This window comes from Brienomyrus brachyistius, chromosome 6 (assembly GCF_023856365.1).
Source record: "Brienomyrus brachyistius isolate T26 chromosome 6, BBRACH_0.4, whole genome shotgun sequence".
Classification (NCBI taxonomy): Eukaryota; Metazoa; Chordata; class Actinopteri; order Osteoglossiformes; family Mormyridae; genus Brienomyrus; species Brienomyrus brachyistius.
In genome coordinates, this window is record NC_064538.1 from 2,591,200 (window position 1) to 2,610,281 (window position 19,082).

The 19,082-nt window shown below is 45.1% G+C and overlaps 1 protein-coding gene across 3 annotated transcripts in view; it reads right to left on the reverse strand.

The window, feature by feature from the left end:
* LOC125744782 (rho guanine nucleotide exchange factor 10-like protein) overlaps positions 1-19,082 on the reverse strand; it is a 70,307-nt gene that overhangs the window by 35,647 nt on the left and 15,578 nt on the right. For 2 of the 3 annotated variants that reach the window (XM_049016991.1, XM_049016992.1), the window contains 13 exons: positions 16,821-16,885; positions 13,815-13,895; positions 13,599-13,729; positions 11,398-11,511; positions 10,752-10,860; positions 9,803-9,906; positions 9,058-9,135; positions 7,168-7,347; positions 6,440-6,556; positions 5,240-5,332; positions 3,287-3,457; positions 1,643-1,788; positions 624-796 (listed from right to left, as the gene is read on the reverse strand). In XM_049016991.1, coding sequence (XP_048872948.1) covers positions 624-796; positions 1,643-1,788; positions 3,287-3,457; positions 5,240-5,332; positions 6,440-6,556; positions 7,168-7,347; positions 9,058-9,135; positions 9,803-9,906; positions 10,752-10,860; positions 11,398-11,511; positions 13,599-13,729; positions 13,815-13,895; positions 16,821-16,885 — 1,562 coding nt within the window. Of the gene's footprint in view, positions 1-623; positions 797-1,642; positions 1,789-3,286; positions 3,458-5,239; positions 5,333-6,439; positions 6,557-7,167; positions 7,348-9,057; positions 9,136-9,802; positions 9,907-10,751; positions 10,861-11,397; positions 11,512-12,080; positions 12,898-13,598; positions 13,730-13,814; positions 13,896-16,820; positions 16,886-19,082 lie in introns of those variants that run through there. The other variant, XM_049016993.1, reaches the window with a different exon arrangement.

The window sequence follows — 19,082 nt, forward strand, 5'->3', positions numbered from 1 at the left end:
TTGGGGGGGGGGGGGGGGGGGGTTTGGCGACGGCTGGTTCCCTCACTCTACAGCCTGAAGGCAGCTTGCTGTGACTGAGTGCAATTAAAGCAACCAATTCTGACGCGTCGCCAAGCGCGCGTTCCTAAGCAGGCAGCTCTCAGACCCGCAAGATTCACTCGCTTCTGTCAAACCCACTGCAAGAGCAGCTAGAAAGGCATCGTCAGTACTTCAGTGAGATCCTCGCCGGCGTGAAGACTCGCAGCACCAGGCACGGGGTTGCCCCAGAGTTACAGAACAAATACATTCTGGTTCACAAGGCGCGCACACCGGCATTGGGATTCAGACTCCTAATTAAATGTAATCTAATCCATCTCTCCAGACAGAAGGCAACACTCTAAACAAACATATGGTTTATCAAAGCATGAAATGAGATTGTGATCACGCCTCAGTGTTTTAAATCACAGCCTAAATTCCCTTCCATAAACGTCAAGAGATCAGAGGTCGATAAATAAAATTCTGTATTGGAGCAGGAGAAGCTTTTATGTTTAAACTTTTAGTGCCAGTTAAATTTTAATGATTTTAGGACTACAGAACAGCAAAAACGAAAGCCCCCGTGGGCTCAGTGACCTACGCTTGCTCACCTGAGACGTTGGTGTTGCTGGCCCTCTTGGTCCCGCTGTGCTGGAAGAGGGTCTCTTGGCTCTCCGACGCGTCCTGGCCGACTTCCACCACCTTCGCCTGCAGGAGAGGGGCGCTCCACTTCACCGTGTACTTCGGACCCACCGGAACCAGACTGCTGATGTCAGAAGGACCCCTGATGGTGGAAACACATGCTTGCTACCTGGTCCTCGCTAATTCTGGGGCAGAAGGTCAGGGTGGCGGGCTTTGTGGCTGATTTCATGAATATCAGGGGAGAAGCCTTACGAAGAAACGATGATTTCAATCACACAATTAGGAGGCGAGGTGAAATTAAAACCTGCATTCTGACAGCGTTTGAGGACGGCGACTGTCAGTGTCTGCTTTAATTAAAGATCTCAAAGCGACAAAGATTACAAACGGCACTTTGGATAATCATCGAAAAAAGGCCCCGGTTCAGGAAATTAGAACATTTATGATCAGCGTTATTCATAAGCACCCGAACATCCCCCTGTTGCTTCAACGACGTGTCCGCATTGCTATTCATGGATTTGCGGTAATCACACACAATCAGCATTTGGCATCGGCCCTTTAAGACTGAGGTGTGGGCGCGAAGCCAAAATGATGGAGATCTTTTGAGCTCCAAGAAACGCAGAAAGATAATTATTTCCACGCTGCGAGCAAGAAAGCTGCTGATAAAACGTTTAGGGCAGACGAAGAAAAAGCTTCACCTGAGTTCATCGGTGACGTGAGCAACATTGCTGTCAAACCTATTACTGGTACAGAGAGGAAACAGCAGAATTTTCTGAAGTGACTGATGATGATGATGATGATAGTGACAGTGAAATGACTAAGCAGCCTCCGAATGAGGAAGAGAACTCTTACTGCTGTGTAACTCCTGTGCAAATAATCAAACAGCTCGAAAGGAGGGCTGGTGTTTTGCTGTTAGTGTGCCGGGGAACATGTTTGATCACGGTCGTCAGGGGAACCGAAGGTGGCCGCTGGCCAAATTGTGGACGCTCACTTGATGTTGATGTTGGCGCAGATGAGCGTGTCGTTCAGGAGGAAGACCTTGCGCTCCTTGGATTTGAGGACCTGCCCCTTTTCCCCGTACACGGTCTCGATGAGCGTCTCGCAGAGGATCAGCTGCCTCTGGTCTGCGTTCAGCAGCTACGGGCCGAAATGAAAATCATGTGACAGTTAGACAGGCAAATGCAATATCTGACATACATAAATACATTTTAAATGGAAGTTCTGTGGTATAAGGCTTTATGAGAAGTCGAGGCATTATTGATGTGATATTGGATATATGTATATATATTATTATTTATAAAAACTATATTACAGGTTAAAAAAAAAAGATGTTTAACTGAACTGCTCTTTAAAAATAGCAATAGCATGAAGCTTCAGACCCTGGGTGGGATTATCCTGCGTTGTCAGTCACATTGGTTAATGCGCTACCTATTGAAAGCATCCTAAAGGTTTGCAATGTAATTACACTGCCCACTAGAGGCCACTGGAGGCACAGGCAGGGAAAATAAATCGGTCAAATCTTTGAAAAACGCTGCCTGTTGCCCTTTGCTCAATCACAAACTACTTTGAAACTGAAAGTAAACTTAGTTTCGACATCCTGAGACACGGGGGAACACACATCACTATAAGATATTAAAAAAAGGGGAAGCTTCAAAGAGCATTAAGCTCCCCAGTCAACCACCCACTAGGCTACATACTGCTCAAAACAGAGAACCTCGTGTTTAGAAACAAAGAATAACTTCAAAGCCAGAAATGCTTGCTTAGTTCTTGAACATGTCCTGGGATACTGTCAAAAGTAGACTTTAAGAACACATCGGGGAATGCATTGTTTAACCTCATTAGAAATCTGAGGCTGTGAGACGATTAGTGATTGATGATTCACCATCTGTCATTATGCAGCACTGTAAGTATTTATCAATGAGTGCATCTAAGTAATGCTTCCTATCCACCCACACATGCAGACAGTCATCTATCTGTGTGACTTCGGCTCTGTTGCAGTGTCTTTCTTGTCAACGTATCTGTGGGTAGTTCGGAGCTCACAGAAAGTCTTGGGACGCTTCCTTAATTCAGTAACAATACTGCAAATTTATTGGTTATATAACAAAATCATCACTTGATTCTTTGTTTGGATAAAACATATATTACGTTAGGAATAACTGGAAGCTTTAACATAAAACGTTCATCTCAAGTAGTAATAAATTTAAACCCAAATTATAGTTCTAAAAGAGTGTTCTGAGTTAAAAAAAAAAATTCATTGACTAGCGGTCTCACTGGGTGTTTTTTAATTACTAACACCTCTGCAATAACATAAAACACCAAAGTATCCCAATGGGAGCCAGTGACTACAATCGCAATTAGCAGAATGGCAAGAACCGAATGAGTCAGTCAAAAAATTATGAGACCCCAATAAAAAGAAAATGCCTTCATGGAAAATATGTGTCGGTGTGTTAAACGTTGCTTATCAATGTACTTCTGTTATGAAACCAGTAACCATTATTACAGAATTAAGCAGCCGTGCCATGACTTTCTGTGAGCGCTGCGTGTGTGAGTTTGTATCCTCCAGTTGACTGTGCACCTGCACGCATTTGGTCACAGACTCTTGGTCAGTGTGCGACGGCGAGGGCGGCACATGGACCTTGGCGAGGTTCCGGTCACTGACGCTGCGGGCCAGCTGCTGGATCTCGGACACCTGATCGGCCACCCGCTTCTGCTCGTTCAGCTTCTCGGCCAGCGTCTCGAGCTCAGTGAGGGCCAGCTGCAGGTGCAGCCGGTCGGGGTGGCCTTTCGCAGTGTTCTTCAGCATGTCCTGGGCGAGAGTAACGCACAAGGGCTTCCAGTAAACACTCCAGGCACCTGCCGCACTGTTATTAAATAACACAGATGTTCACGGCAGCATCCGTTATAAAGCGACAGATGACAGGTAACATTTTCATTATGTGCTGACATATTGCGGCTTAACAAGCATGGACACATCTGCCGAGCTTTCTAGAGCAACGTTGTTTTATTTTTTACTTTTTAATAATTAAATTCAATTAATTTACACAACTGCCACCTAGGGGCCAGCATGTTGATTCTAAGAAGCTTTTATACAGTAAGTTTAAATACAAAAAGTTTTAGCCGCTAAAAGATTCTTTAGTGCCAACACGCCTGATGAGGGGCTTTGCCAGTATGACATATATTTCTTTCGCAATGACTTTCAGTTCCTCTTGCCGCATATTTATAGGTAATTCCAATACCGACTTCTGGATTTTGGTATATGCAAAACTTGATTTCCCCACGTTTAGAAAAAGGTTCGGCTAAAGTGATAAGGAAGGATTTGACCTCATGAGATGCATTTTATAGAAAGAACTACGACTATTGGTTCTTAATAAGCTTCTGAATCCGAAAGAATTCCTAATGTATTTTCAACAGCTTTGGTACACTGAAGTATTTGCAACCAAGATCAAGTGAAAATATGCTAATTCTGATGATGTCCATACAAACCGGAACATTATATTATATCTGTATAACTCAGCTCAGTTTTATATTCATTTCTTCTGCATAAAACACAAAGCTGAAATGCCTGGTCAGAATGTCATTATCACTGAATGTCTCAAAGGTTCTGCAGTTACATGTAAAATATAGATTTCCTTAAAGCAGTCCTTCCCAACTCGGTCCTCAAAAACCCACAGACAGACAGTCCACGGATTTGCTCCCTCCCAGCTCTCTGACAGACAGTCCACATTTCTGCTCCCTCCCAGCTCTCTGACAGACAGTCCACATTTCTGCTCCCTCCCAGCTCTCTGACAGACAGTCCACATTTCTGCTCCCTCCCAGCTCCCTGCCAGATAGTCCACATTTCTGCTCCCTCCCAGCCCCCTGCCAGACAGTCCACATTTTTGCTCCCTCCCAGCTCCCTGCCAGACAGTCCACATTTTTGCTCCCTCCCAGCTCCCTCCAGTCCAGCTCTGGACTGAGAGGCACTTTCGGATTAGTATTACTTCCATTCTCCACTCCACGGATTTGCAGATCACTGCACCTGCTTCTTTTTCTAACCTACACTGGCATGTTAACCTCTAAAAAGTAATATATGTCAAATCTCAATTAACTTAGATTTCAGACATGTGACTTAGCTCTCATTTTTAATTACCTTTTATACTGCTAGGCGGTTTAAGAGAATAGAATTGCTTTACTGTTGCTGCAGATGAAATAAAGTCCAACAAAATATAATCTTCTCATATTCCATCGTGAGAATGAAGCTGGAGATCAGAGAGCAGGTTCAGCCATTTATCCGGCGCTCCTGCAGCAGTTTTTGGGGTTAAGAGTCTTGCTCAAGGACCCCACAGTGATATGATCATTCTGCCAACTACGGGATTTGAACCAGCGGCCTTCTGGCCACCCACACACAAATCTCTTTAGAAGATACTGCACTGAATAAAGAATGAGTCACTTGATTTAGCCAATAAAATTTGAAAAAAATACAGAAATCTCCCCACGTTTTGTCGAATGCTGCCGATGCCTGCGTCATAAGATTCACTTTTGCCCCTCCTTAAAACAGGATACCAGGCAGGACGAAACAGTCCCGAGAGCACAGCCTTCAGAGTCTGACCTGCAGCAGGAGGATGAACTGGGGGAAACGCTGGATGGGCTTCACCATCAGGCCATAGAGGGTGATCCTATCTGCACTGGAAGCCTGCTTCTTCTGGGCTCAGGAAGCAACAGGATACGCTTCAGTAAGCATTTACGTGCTGTTCGACGTGATATTTCAGCTAGAAAAAAACTGAGAACAGACTGCATGAACTGGTAAAAAACTGGACATTACTGAGGACAGTGAGTATTATCATGTCTAATGTGAGTATTATCATGTCTAATGTGAGCATTATCATAGCTAATGAATCATGGGCATGAAGGGACACTTAATTCCTGGCTCCCATCTCCTTGGTTGCTACCTTGCTGATGTGGCCAAAACCAGCAATGCTTTGATTTGTATTTATCTAGGAAAAAATTGCTACTATTGTTGTAGCGCCATATAAAACAATAGCTTCTGCGTCTTTTACTATAACGTGAGAAAATACATTCAACAACAGTAATTATTTCATTCATTCATTCATACCAAATTACCAAGGAAAGCCATGACTGACAAAATGACCTCTTCAGCTCTCTGGTCAGAAGGTAAACTATATGGACAAAAGGACTGGGACACACCTGTCAATCACTGAAATCGGATTTCCATTCAGACCTATTGCCATGGGTGTATAAAATCAAGCAGCTGCATACAAGCCTCACATCACCAATTGCAATGTCAGGCGTTGGATGGAGTGGCGCAAAGCACACTGCCACTGGACTCTGGAGTAGTGGAAATGTGTTCTGTGGAGTGACGAATCACACTATTCGGATCTGGCAGTCTGATGGATGAGCCTGGGTTTGGCGGATGCCAGGAGAACGTTCCCTGCATGACTGTGCCCCAGTACACAAAGCAAGGTCCATAAAGACGTGTTTGGGTGAGTTTGGTATGGAAGAACGTGACAGGCCAGGCCTTCACGGATTAGTATTTGTAATTCCCACAGACACACTCCAAGATCTTACGGAAAGCCACCCTAGAAGAGTGGCAGCTGTTATAGCTACAAAGGAGGGACCAACCCCATATTGATGTCTATGGATTCAGAATGGGATGTCATAAAAGTGGGTGTAGTGGGCAGGTGTCCCAATACTTTTGTTCACATACTGTAGCCCCGTCAGAAACTGCAGTCTCCTCAGAGAGAAAATAGATGCTTGGGAATGGCGAAGGGGAAGGAAAGCGGTCAATCACCTTGAGAAACTCCAGAAAAGCCGGTTTCGATATACAGGCTTTTTTAATAAGGGCCATAGCGTTGGTGAAGTTATTGACGTAATCACTGTACACGTCGAGCACCATCGACTTGGAAAACTGCAAAGACAAAACCGGCTGGCGTGATGAGGTGTGCAGGCGGATTGAAGTTAATTTCAGTGATCTGAAACATTGAAATATTAGCCATGTAGATTCCCAACACATTCCCAGAGGTAAGTCAAATCAATGAATTGAAATTAAACAGCTAACTCTTGAAAAATATTCATTGCAATCCAAAACTACTTTCCATGGGAAGCCAATTATAATTGTCTCTCATCTAAGTAAACCAATCAGGAGGCTTCTTACTCTTAGTTATACCAGAGATCCTCAGTGAACTACAATGTAAAAGATGAGTTATGGATGCTCATTATTAATAGTGTAAACAGCAACTAAATCTGTAGAAAAAATAAATAAAAAGGGTCAGGAAAGAGAATGTGTTTTGCTCTCAGGAGGAATTCATCATAAAAAATGTATCATTACTAAGGAAAATAATCTCTCTGTCTCACTCTTTAATACAAACAAAAGATCACCTGGCTTCTTCCTAATAAACACCCACATACACAGACTGCGTGGCAAGAATGTCAGTGTATCACCAAACAAAGTGACATCATCGGCAAAAACCATCAGGTTCCCACAAAATGTGTCTGACGTCGGCGTCCCTCGAGTCTCACAGAGGCCACGAAGAGGTCGCCGATCTTCTCGCTGTGGTCCCACTCAGCCACGCGCGAGGCCAGTGCGATCTGGAACATGGAGTGGCACTGGAAGATCTCCCGCAGCCGGTAAAAAATGGGCCGGATCTTCCTGAGGCTCAGGATGCGGGGCTCGGCCTCCACCAAAGGCTTCTGGTACTCCTGTGTGGAGCGACAATGGAAGAGGAGCATCAGGCATTGACCCCATAGCAGTGGATCAGCAATTCAGACAAAATACATCTTTGTAGAATTCACCACTAAGTCTAACCAGAGGGCCTGCTGCTCCTTTTCTGGACTGTATCCTCTCTACAAATGCTTCAGGGTGTCTCGTCTATAAAACTTACAGCCTTTCACATAGGCTTATGCACAGGCCTGGTGCAAACAGACATAAGCTGAGTGGGCAGCATTGTAGCTTCAGACTGCAGGGATATTGGTTGAATCCCAGCACTCAGCTCTGTGCTTATGCACCATGCTCTCCCTCTTCATGTATCGTATCTCATTTCTCTTTCTATTTTTTATTTAATGTTTTCAAGGGCCCCTGTCAAGTGCAGCCCCCCCTGAAGCTGCCAGGGTATCCATGCTTCCCTGACCTCCCCGGTAAGGCATGTTAAGCAATGGGCTGCCATTCTGTCAGGAGTCGATCCCCTGGTTCTGGCCCAGTACCTGCTGGGGCAGGGGGCAGGGGTTCCAGGTTAATACTGCAACCCTCTGCTGAATAAGTGCTTATGGAAGATGGATGGGTGGCTGGATGGATGGATGGATGGATAGATGGAGAGATGGAGGGATGTATGGATAGAGGGCAGGTACTGGTCCCCTGTCACCATAAGCGAGTTCTCTAAGACTACACGGGAACTGCTTCCACATAAAAATGCCAAAAATAATTGAATTAGTCAATGCATCACTGTAAATTCATTTTATTTGCGATTAAAAGCGTAATCTGTTTTACTAATTTAACCACAGTGTTCATCATTTCACAGAAGTTGCTTTCGACAACATGTACGTTAATTTTCCCTTTGAAACCGGCAGAAGTACAGCCCATAGGTGCCCATTGATGCAGTGCTTCACTGGAAATCTATAGAAGATTGTTGTATGCCTCATCTATGGAGAATAGACTAAAGCTTATTGGTGAATATAATCCGACTGCATGTTTTCGTAGCCCGCCCGGACGCCGTGCTTCACTGGCAGTCTATGGAAGACTCTTGTACGCTTTGCATAAATGGAGAATAGACTAAAGCTTAATAACGAATATGCTCACATTAAGCGTTTTTAGAGCCGGCCTGGTCGCCGTGCTTCACTGGGAGTCTATGAGAGCTTCATAGATAGTTTTGGTTAGGTAATGCTGACTGGACAGATAGACCTGCAGTCAGATATTTTAGATCTGCCTGGAAGCCAGGCTTCTCTGCACAAGACAGAACTACCAATAACATTAATGCGCACGACTTTCACATGGTGTCTGCAGTGTTGGCATGCAGCATTCATCCATTCTGTTGCATGCAGGAATGCAGAAGCATTTTGCTGAAATCCGGAGTGACAATTTATCGTGTTACACGGCATCTTTAGCCATCCGCATTTGTAAATATTGTAAATATAGTCATTGTCATTGAGTTTTTAGTTTGATCGTTTGCTTAATTTTCAAGTTGAGTAATTTTTCGGTGACTAGTTAGCTTTCCAACTAAGCTGTGTGTGTGTGTTCAAGCTGAGCTAGAAGGAACATGGCAGACGGTGCAGCTAATACTGATTACATTCTAAGGGAGTCTTGTGAGGAAGGAGAGTGGAATTCACGTGGAAGGAGCCGGCCTGTTAAAATGCATCCTGCCCACGGTATGCCTCCCCCATCCTAAAAATCAGCCTCCGCCGGTGGCAGCCACCCACCTGCAGGATCCTCTTCAGGGACTCAAGATAGCTCCTCTCGCTCTGGATGATGGAACCCAGTATGTGCCGCCTGACGACCTGAGCAGGAAACAACGTTCGGAGACAGAGTTGGACGCAACAAACATTCAGCTGGATCTCTCCATCATTATGAAACCAAGTTAGCTGATGGGGCTATCCTTTGTGGGGTTACCGCCCCCCCCCCCCCGCCCCCCACAGATGCTTAATGGCGCACGGCAAATTGATAAGAAGTGGTGCGCCTGAGATGTAAAAGAAACAACTTTAATTACATTGAATTAGCAAAGCATGATTACACAGAATTAAGAAAACAACAATTCTCATTTTATGCAAATTTTTGGCCTTGGCATGACTCAACGCACAATGGAGTCCTAGATAAACAGGCAGAGGTGGGATCAGTCACGGACAGTTTGGCAGTGCTTTTTGGCTCATAAAACTCAATTCAGAACAATAACTAATTAAAAGATTCATAATATGGTAATGAAACATAAATGATAGAAATGTACAATCTGAAAATAATGTCATAGGCATAAAAACACTGCATTTAGAAATGGATGCAATCAACTACTTTGAGCAATGTTATGATTAAGGGTTATCCAGGTAGTTAAAGGCTCTGGGCCTGCTTATTTTTGCTATCGTAGACTAGGGCATGGTGACCTGACACCCGTACACTTAATAGCGAGGGGTCAGCTGGTTCACCCAGGCTGGTCATGTGACCCAACTTGCACACCTGCTGGCTGCTAAGTCCTTCTGGCATAGGGCCCAGTTCCGCAGGCGGGTGCTTCAGGTCCGACACCATCACGTCCAGGTATCCGGCGTCATCCTCCACGGCTTCTGCAGAGGAACATGGGAGGATCAGGTTTACGCCTCACTTTGGAATGCGTGCTGTCTCCATGGAAACGGCTACAACAGCCCCTCCTTTACAGCCAAATGCTAAATAAGGTTAAATAAGGCTAAATAAGGCTAATCCCCCAGGTCACTGTATGATTATATATAGGTCACCTCTTTATTTTTAGTGAAAATACCACATGCTGAACCCAGTTATACCAACCAACACCGTGTGTACAAGCCACTTGATGCTTCCAGATCCATGTAGCATTTTTTCGGAAAACCACAGAAACACGAAAATGCAACGAATTCTGCCTTTTTAGTATTACACTTCTTAACTTAATTCACATAATAGGCAGAAATATAGAGCATGTCTGTTAAATGTGTTATCATCTCACCATGTGCCGTTCACTGCAGACAGTTCATGTAAGACGGTAATTGGTGCCCACATTAAGGCGCTGATAGCAGGCATTTTCCTAATCACTCACATTCACCTTTTACACATTTAAAGAGCTGCAACTAGAGCATTTCAGGTTCTACCGCAAGGAGACCTGCTCCTGTGACAGGTACCGACAAGCCAGGACCTTAATAACTTTATAACCTGCAGGTGTAATCAAAACTGACAGTGTCACAAGATGTATTTTTAAGCACAAGACATGTGTATTGAGACATATAATATATACTGTTATTATACAGTGCATATTGCAACTACTGCAAATAAATAAGTGAAATAAAGGCATGGATACAGGTAAACAGTTTGCATGTACATTTCCAAAGGTTTTCTCTGTTAGTTTGAAGTGCAGCAGCCCAGACTGGAGCGAGAGATGCGCCCCCCCCCCCCCCCCAGTCACCTGAATTCTCCTTCTTCTGCAGGAAGGAGACTTTACGCATCATGACCAGTCGGGTCCTTTCCAGTCCATCCTTGGTACCGTTCCTGGCCGCCTTCATTAGCTGCTGCACCTACAATCGGTCGGATGGCGGCGGAACAGAAAGTGAGTCAATTGCCAGAAAGAGAACAGAAAGCCGCCTCTATCCGCAGGTCAAGCAGACGGATTTGGGCAACGCGACGCCACAGCGCGGGGCTTATTCAGCGGGACAAACGCTACGTTACTTATCTCTCCGGGACAGATTACACGCTCCGGGCCGCTCCTGCACCCAAATGCAAACGTCTCCAGCACTCTGAGCTTCTAAACCCGCCGGAGAAGATTTCATACCGCAGTAATAAGTTAGAGTGGTTTTTAATACACTGCTCCAAGAATTCAGCTTATTAATTAGGAGCCTTTGGAGACGTCTCTGGGTAATTCCTCCAGATATTTATGCCTTATTTATGTATCACCATGGCCTTATTGCACAGAGTGGAAAAACCCTGCAGGACCCAGTTCTGTGAGAGAAAGCTCACCGGCTAGAGAACCGGCTCTCAGGCTGGAACTTTTACTGGCCCGGGTCTATTCAGCTTCTGGGCTGCTTGGGCAGTCCCTGGGGGGTGAGGCAGCCTACCTTGGCATCGTAACTCTGTTTGATCTGTGTGACGTCGCGGCCCCCCAGCCGCATGGCCAGCTCGCGCCTGGTCTTGGCACAGCGCTCCTTCAGTCGGCGCACGTCTGGGGAGAGCTGTGGGTGTCGCCGTGGCAACGGGGCCCCATGAAGAAGGGGAAGCAAGTTGGGCAGGGAAAGGAGAGCGGGGGGGGGGGGGGGGGGGGGGTAGGCACACGATGGGATGAGTCAAAAAGATATGGCTGATACAACACAGAAACTAAAGCGAAATGCACAGGACAAAAACTGAAGTGGGAATTGTAGGGCACAGCAATGAGGCTTTAACAGAAATCACAGGGCAGCAGGAACAGTGCAGACACCCTGGGCCTCGTGCACCCCGGCATTCGTTCTCCATGTTCCTCAAACAGCATGGCTGAAGCGGATTCTGCTCACATCACAATCTGCCCTTTGTGAACAAAACACTATCGTAGCCTGCAGCTACACGATGAGGACGGGTGAGATCTGCATCTACGTGAAGTCCCAAAACGAACATCATTAAACTATCACAAATGCTTCACAAAATGATAGCCCTTTGTGCTGCAAAACAGTGACGTTACATACAGGCAGCTGAAAACTCAAAAACCCACGGTCTAGCTGTGAAACGCACCAGCAGCATTTACTGACAGCATCTTCATTACGTTACTTACATTAGAGCATCCAGAATCTCTAAATAACTGCAGATCGATGTGTTTAACGTTGTCTTTCTGTCTGGCTGTGCAGCACTTGTGCTCAGTCTCAGAAGAGCACCGCAAAGGCAGAAGCTGGAAGCAGCACTTTTCCGCTGATGTGCGGCTCCTGGACCCGGTAAGCGGAGTCTGGGGCTCCCATTAAGCGCTCTTACCCCCCCAGGATGGCGCACGGAGCAGAGACAGAGACTGGACCCGAGGCGTAACGAAGGATAAGAGAAGCTGGGAGAGGAAGCAAAACTGAGACACCCCAGCGGGAACATGCTTCACAGTCCAGACGCCCGCGAAGAGTCACTTTGCTAAATAGGCACAATAGGCAGTGGGGGGGGGGGTGCAGGTCCGGGATCCAGGCCAGATTTTAGCATTAATATCATGCTGGACATTAGAATCTGATCACCTCACAGACAAACCTGCGATCAGACAGAATTATGAGGGTCTAGAAAAAAGAAACTATTTCACATCACGGTCATTTTCGGGAAGTTTTCCTCTCAAAGAGCAGGCACATGTATTTTCAGCAAATATCTCCCCCTTGTGGAAAGACACCAAAATGAGCACAGCTTGAGCTAAAAAAAAATGTCAGCCATGCAGAATCTGGGACTGGTGTAAAGTCAGAGTACCTGGTACCTACACAAGTCATAAAGAACCATCTGTTCTTTTAATAATAATGTTAAGTAATTCGCGTACAATGTGAGGACTAGAGATATAGCATTTGTCATACACCTGCAAGTAGGCAGGTGAGACAGCAGTACCAGCTCTCTGGACCTGCATGTACCTTCTGTGTAGCATTAAAATGTCACTAAATCGTCCTTCAGTTCTATAGTGACTTGTATAGGGTGTATTCCGCCTTACTATAGATTTGCTCACACACAGCTGCAGCATTTGCCACCACCCGAGCCGCACCCCTGAGGTTTGCCCCCCCTTTGGCTACAAGCAGTCACTAAACTAGGGGAGCAGGGTAAATTGCCTTTTCGCCTACCCCATCGGGCTCTCCATGGCACACCCTGGTGAGAGCAAGCTTGCTAGTGAAGGGCAGCCACCTGCAGCAGCACCATAGTGCTGGGAGAGTTAATGGCGTCGTTTTGGGGCCCACAGACATGTAACTATTCTGTCGAAGTCAGGCTCAAACCAGCGACCTTCCGATCACAGGCAGCGGACAAACACTGCCCCCAACTGGGCAAATTAGGGGCCCTGGAAATTTTTGCTGCCAGAATCCCCTACTTCGACCGGCAAATTTTACTGACAGCACCCAACCCTCGATCGGTAATTTTTTCTGCCGGAACTTGCACGCACCGATTAGCAGATTATTGACGTTGCATATATATTATTCTCTCGCTTCTCTTTCAACTCTTTCAAATGTCAGCCTACGGTGGCCAGAGAAATTATCAGCCCCTCCGGCCCCAGGTATAACAAATCAGTCCTTACTCACACACGAGGCTTCCAAACACTGTCAAATGTGCTGGTGACTCTGCTGCTCCGTACCTTACTGCGAGTGGGCAGCTTGCTCTCGCTGTCCGACTGCTCGTCGTAGCTCTCAAACTCGCTGGAGCTCCATCCATTGCCCGTCCCGATCCCGTCCTCGGATCGCTGCACGTCCTCGTAGATCAGTTCATCTAACAGAAACAACAGGCGCGTTAACGTGATACGATGCGGACGGTCCCCGCCGGCCGCGCGCGCCTCCCCCGCGTCCATGCTGACCTTCGTCTGGAGAAAGGAAACTTTCATCAGGCACATCGTCGTAAATGACCTCGGGACTCTCTGTCGTCGGCTCAGCGCTGCCTGCAAAAGAGATTCCAGGCAGGTTTTTACTACGACAGTAAATGCATCCAAATTAATACATTCAAAACTAAAATAATCAGCATTCCTTCCCTTTTAGAGTAAATGCATTAATAACCCTGCCTGAGTGACAGTTGCATGACAGTGTGAGGATTAACAATGTCTGCCAGTCGTATTTTTCAATAATATATTCTAAGGAATAATTAAGAATTACAGTTAGCCTACTTTTAGTAATAAAATTACGATTTAATAATCGCTATTGTCGAACATTTCAAAATCTAGTGGTTTCTACATATTACGGAGCTAAAACTAAAATTAAAATCAACAGCTGACTGCACAAAATTTGTAGCGCACATAATGTCCGAGAAATTTTATTACACTGTATCTTCATTATGTATGAGTAAATAAATAGCACCATCACTAGACTGTTATTGAATAAAGTTTAACCTCCCCCCATGTAGTCGTTTTGTGTGACAACGCGACACCTTGTTACATTTGACGGTTGTCATCGACAAACATCTCCCTGCAGAAACATGCGTATTTTGTCAAAGTGTTTACTTCAGCAACATAATTCTTCTTTCTTGTGGAACTGAGTTATGCTAAGCCTTCGTTAAATGTACTTTCCACAGAAGACAGCATCAGCACGTAATTTCAGCAAGGCTGCATTTTCTCCAGATCGGGAAGCACCTTGTGATATATCAGGAATGCCCAGAAGCAGTCTGTGAGGAAAGAACAGCCGGTGTACTTTCTGTGTTCCACGCGGCTGTGCTCTTCCTGCTCCTGCATTTACTGCTGACTGTGTCCTTAGTGCAGCTTCAGACTGACAGGTACATCTGACCTTGGCGGCCTGCAATGCTCGTTCCCTGCTGAATGATTAAAATTTCCTTCTGTGGCTGTTATCGACCTGAGCCACTGGAAAACCAACCCCCCCCCCCCCCCCCCCATTGTGCTGCTCAAGGTCCTTGAGAACCACTTATTGACGCAGATGAGACAACATTCCTGATGCTGGTCCCTATACCTTACAATAGCTCAGCACAATTTGTCCTAGCATCCATTGTTACCATCCAATCAGTTGTTTCTCTTCATTGACGATGTTTGGGAGGGAAAGAGACAGTAAAATATAAGTTAACATGCCAGGGCTGCAGGAGTGGTCAGACTCCGTCGCAGCTTTACGCAAGTGCAGATGGAGCTCTGACATCGCATTTACCCATCCTGTGACTGCGGCTGGGGCGTCAGCTAAACACAAACACACATAAAGCCAAGATCAATGCCATAGCAACTGCTCCAGGGCCAGGCTGGATGTTCCTGTTCCAGGTTCTCCACCTTCTCAATAAAACCACGAACTACGTCCCCTAAGACTAAGAATTTCTGTTAATTCAGAAACACTTTTGTTCTCCGTACTGAACAAATGCGCACTTCCTCTGGATATTAAACTTACAAAGAAACTGGGAGAATTATTTCTAATTCCATCCGCTGCCGTTTAACCAGCCCATAATATCAAGTTAGGCTTAACGTTCTCTAGATCAGTGTGCAATTTCGCCTTGGCAAAAGTTACGAGAGAGTTAAGTAAAATGTATATCAGAGCTTTAGATTTTCTGCTAATCCTTAGATCAAAGTAAATTACTGAGTGGGGGCGGGGCCTACTCAGTGGGGAGAGTCAGGTGACTGGTGTTATTCTTATTAATTTATGTCACCTGTCTCTTGCTCACTGTCATCATCACAAACCGTTCAGTTTGAAGCCAATGACACAGATCAGGGTGTTCGCTCTCAGAAACGGAATCAACATAAATGCCACACAACTGTTTTTTCTCTCTCGTTTTGCTGTCACATGGCAACAAACTTTTTTCCCTTTTGTGTAGCAGATCTGCTCTCCACCCTATTCCCAGAAAAAAAACTGTGTAACCTGTTGAATAAAACCCTAAATCACAGGCAACTCCCTAAACTCCTTGGTTCAGTTTGGCTGCTCCACCCCATGATACACACAAGATACGCAATCGACAAGATCTGTTATCCTTGGTGGAATTACAGCTCAGGGTTAGATCATCACAGCACAGGAATGATGCTTTGTGGTATACATTTATAAAGCACCCACTTTCTGAACCCTATTCCGGTTCGTTTGTTTTGTTGGAGGGGAATATCAGCCGGTGGCGGGAAATATCAGATATCGAAATATTGTGAGATCAAGGTTGAAAGGATCAGTGTGTTCACGTGTTTTCAGACGCTATGGGAAAAAAGACGGCCAGGGAATATTGCGTACTCTAAATACCAGTGATGGGAGAGTCTAGGATTAAATGGGATTATCATTAGTCCTCAATAATCTATTGCGATTTGAACCCTTATTTCCTCCCATCACTAATAAATACCCAAACCTATTCAGCTAAACAATACACTTTCATATATATATATGTAAATCAACATTTGTGTTAAAATGCACCAAACTTGTTTGACCACACTTGGCTTGCACATGTAATTAATGTGACACGTTACTGCACCCAACATTCCTTCTAGAAGACACAGAAGTCAATGGGGTTTCTGATTGTCATGTAAGACACCCTGTGGGTTCTGAGGAAAGTGCTCCACAAAGGTCATCGGGTGGCAACCCAAATGTGTAATTGAACAGAGAATACCAGACAAGGTAGTACTGCAATCAGTCTTTCAACATTTGGATTCATATCCAATTCACCCACAACGACCTACCTAAGGTTTGGTACCTCACTCAATAAAACCTACCAGCACTTGAATCTGCAACTGGCCTTGTCTTTAACCTACAATAAAATACTACAATAAAAGTGCTAACCCATGCGTCTTCTGAAGTGGCTTAAGGACACATACGTCATATGCTATTGTTATGCTGTCTGTGGGTTATACAGATCTTCCACATTAGTGGTCTTCAAAACTAGACAACAAAAACAGTCTGCAGTACTTTACCTTCACATATGCTGTCTCTTCTCCGGCTGTCAGCTGATGGCTCTGGCGGAGTAGAGGAAGGACCCCTGAACAATAAGCAAAGCAAACAGTGCCGTTAACATGTGAGCTCAGAGCAGCTGATCTCCAGTCAAAGGCCTGTCATAATTCTGTGAAGCAGCAGTATGGTGCCGTAAACTCTCTCTCATGAAGGGTGGACTTTGGAAAGTCAAGTGTGTTACTTCATTCAAACTCAAGAACGCTCTCGTTCCCCCCCCCGAATTTCCATCCATCCATCCACCAAACCGCTTATCCCACTGGGTCGCGGGGGGTCCGGAGCCTATCCCAGAAGCAATGGGCACGAGGCAGGGAACAACCCAGGATGGGGGGGCCAGTCCATCGCAGGGCACACTCACACACCATTCACTCATGCACACCTATGGGCAATTTAGCACCTCCAATCAGCCTCAGCATGTTTTTGGACTGTGGGGGGAAACCGGAGTACCCGGAGGGAACCCCACGACGACATGGGGAGAACATGCAAACTCCACACACATGTGACCCAGGCGGAGACTCAAACCCGGGTCCCAGAGGTGTGAGGTAACAGTGCTAACCACTGCACCACCATGCCACCCCCCCCCCAGAATCTGAAAACCAAAATTTGTTTGAGTTCATTTTAATCTTAAACTTAAGACGTCAGAATTAACGTAAGACTTGACGTAAAAATATGTAGATGATGAGAAGAATGAATGAATGATTAATCGCCAGGTGCCACTGACTAGGAAATCTGTATTCAGCTGGTATTTTAACACAGTCATAAAAGCCCATCAAATTAATGGAAAATCCAATGAGTCAGCCTGCTACAAACACACCTACTCATGACATGAAAATTCATCATTTTTCAGACGCCGCTCTTCCAAATGAAGCTCTGCGGCTTCAGCATCACGCCCATGTGTTGCGGTTTCACATGGCTTAGCTGAATACCATTGGAAATGTGTGCCTGGTTCATTTTAATGAGAAGCGTCATATTAAGAATTCATTGTTTCTCTTAACGCTCCATCTTCTCAATGTGCTCAAGCTGTTTAAGCACATTTTAATGTGAATGAGTAGCAGTTTGTATCACATAGAGTGCAAACTGTTTGAATATAGAAAGACTACGTCTGAATAGCTAAATATAATATGAGGATTTAAAAGCCTCTGCAAATGGGCGAAAATATCGTCGCTGAATATTATTAACTTTATCGACTCTTAAGACAAGCGAACTGTTGATAGGTGGTCTGAGGCTCAGGACTGGACCACGTGGGTTACAAAGGCATAAATGCCAGCAGTCTGATGCATTCGGCTTTTAGAGAAGAGAGAAGACATGCATGTGACTCTTTAATCTCTATCCACTGCCGGGTGTTTACTTTCTCTGGTTTAAACCATCTCTACCGCTCTCTACCCATCAAAGCAGTTTTGACTTCATGGAGATGACAGTTTTGGGTGTCTTCCGCAACACCAGCCCCTTTTTCTCTGCCTCTTTCCTTTCCCACAAATTCTCTTTAATATAAACTCTGATTTGTTCTTTCATTTTTTAAAGAAAACACTTTGGTACCTCAGGATTAAGCATTGGCCCTAGACTGTGAGGTTCCCTGTCATAAATTCTGCCCACCCAAAATCCATCGGCCCACCTGAAAACGCCAATATGCCAGATGGACTGACCAGGCCTGATCACAGATTACTTTTAACCTAAGTTTCAAAACCTGAACAACCAGACTGTTGAGTTAAGTGGCACCAGACATGCCCAGATGCAGCCAACTGATAGTGTTTGAAAATGAATCACATTCTGCGAAAATATCAGTCAACCATCACTAGTTAATGAGCTTTGGTCCAGCTGTTTATATTTCTAGTTAAATACTAAACAACATTTATTTCTCCAGCCTTTACTTTAGGCCCTGCTGAGTCTATCAGAGAGGATTTTGGCTCCATGTCGAGGGGACACTTGCGATTCTGTCCTTAAGCAAACAGGGAAGTGTATTAAACAAGAGACATGCCAGAGCTCAAACCAGAAATTCGCTCAAGTTTGTGCAACTGCTAATCATTATCACATCATAAACATTTTCAATCGATTTCAATTACTGGTAAACATAATTCTTTGTTGCCCAAGTCTAATAAACACACTGTGCTGCTGCACTGCACACGTGACGGAGTGTTAATCTAAACCCCACCCACTGCGAATTAGAAAACAAATCACGTACTATACAGACCTATGATTTGTTGTGTATCTTCTAGCCTAGTAGAAATCAG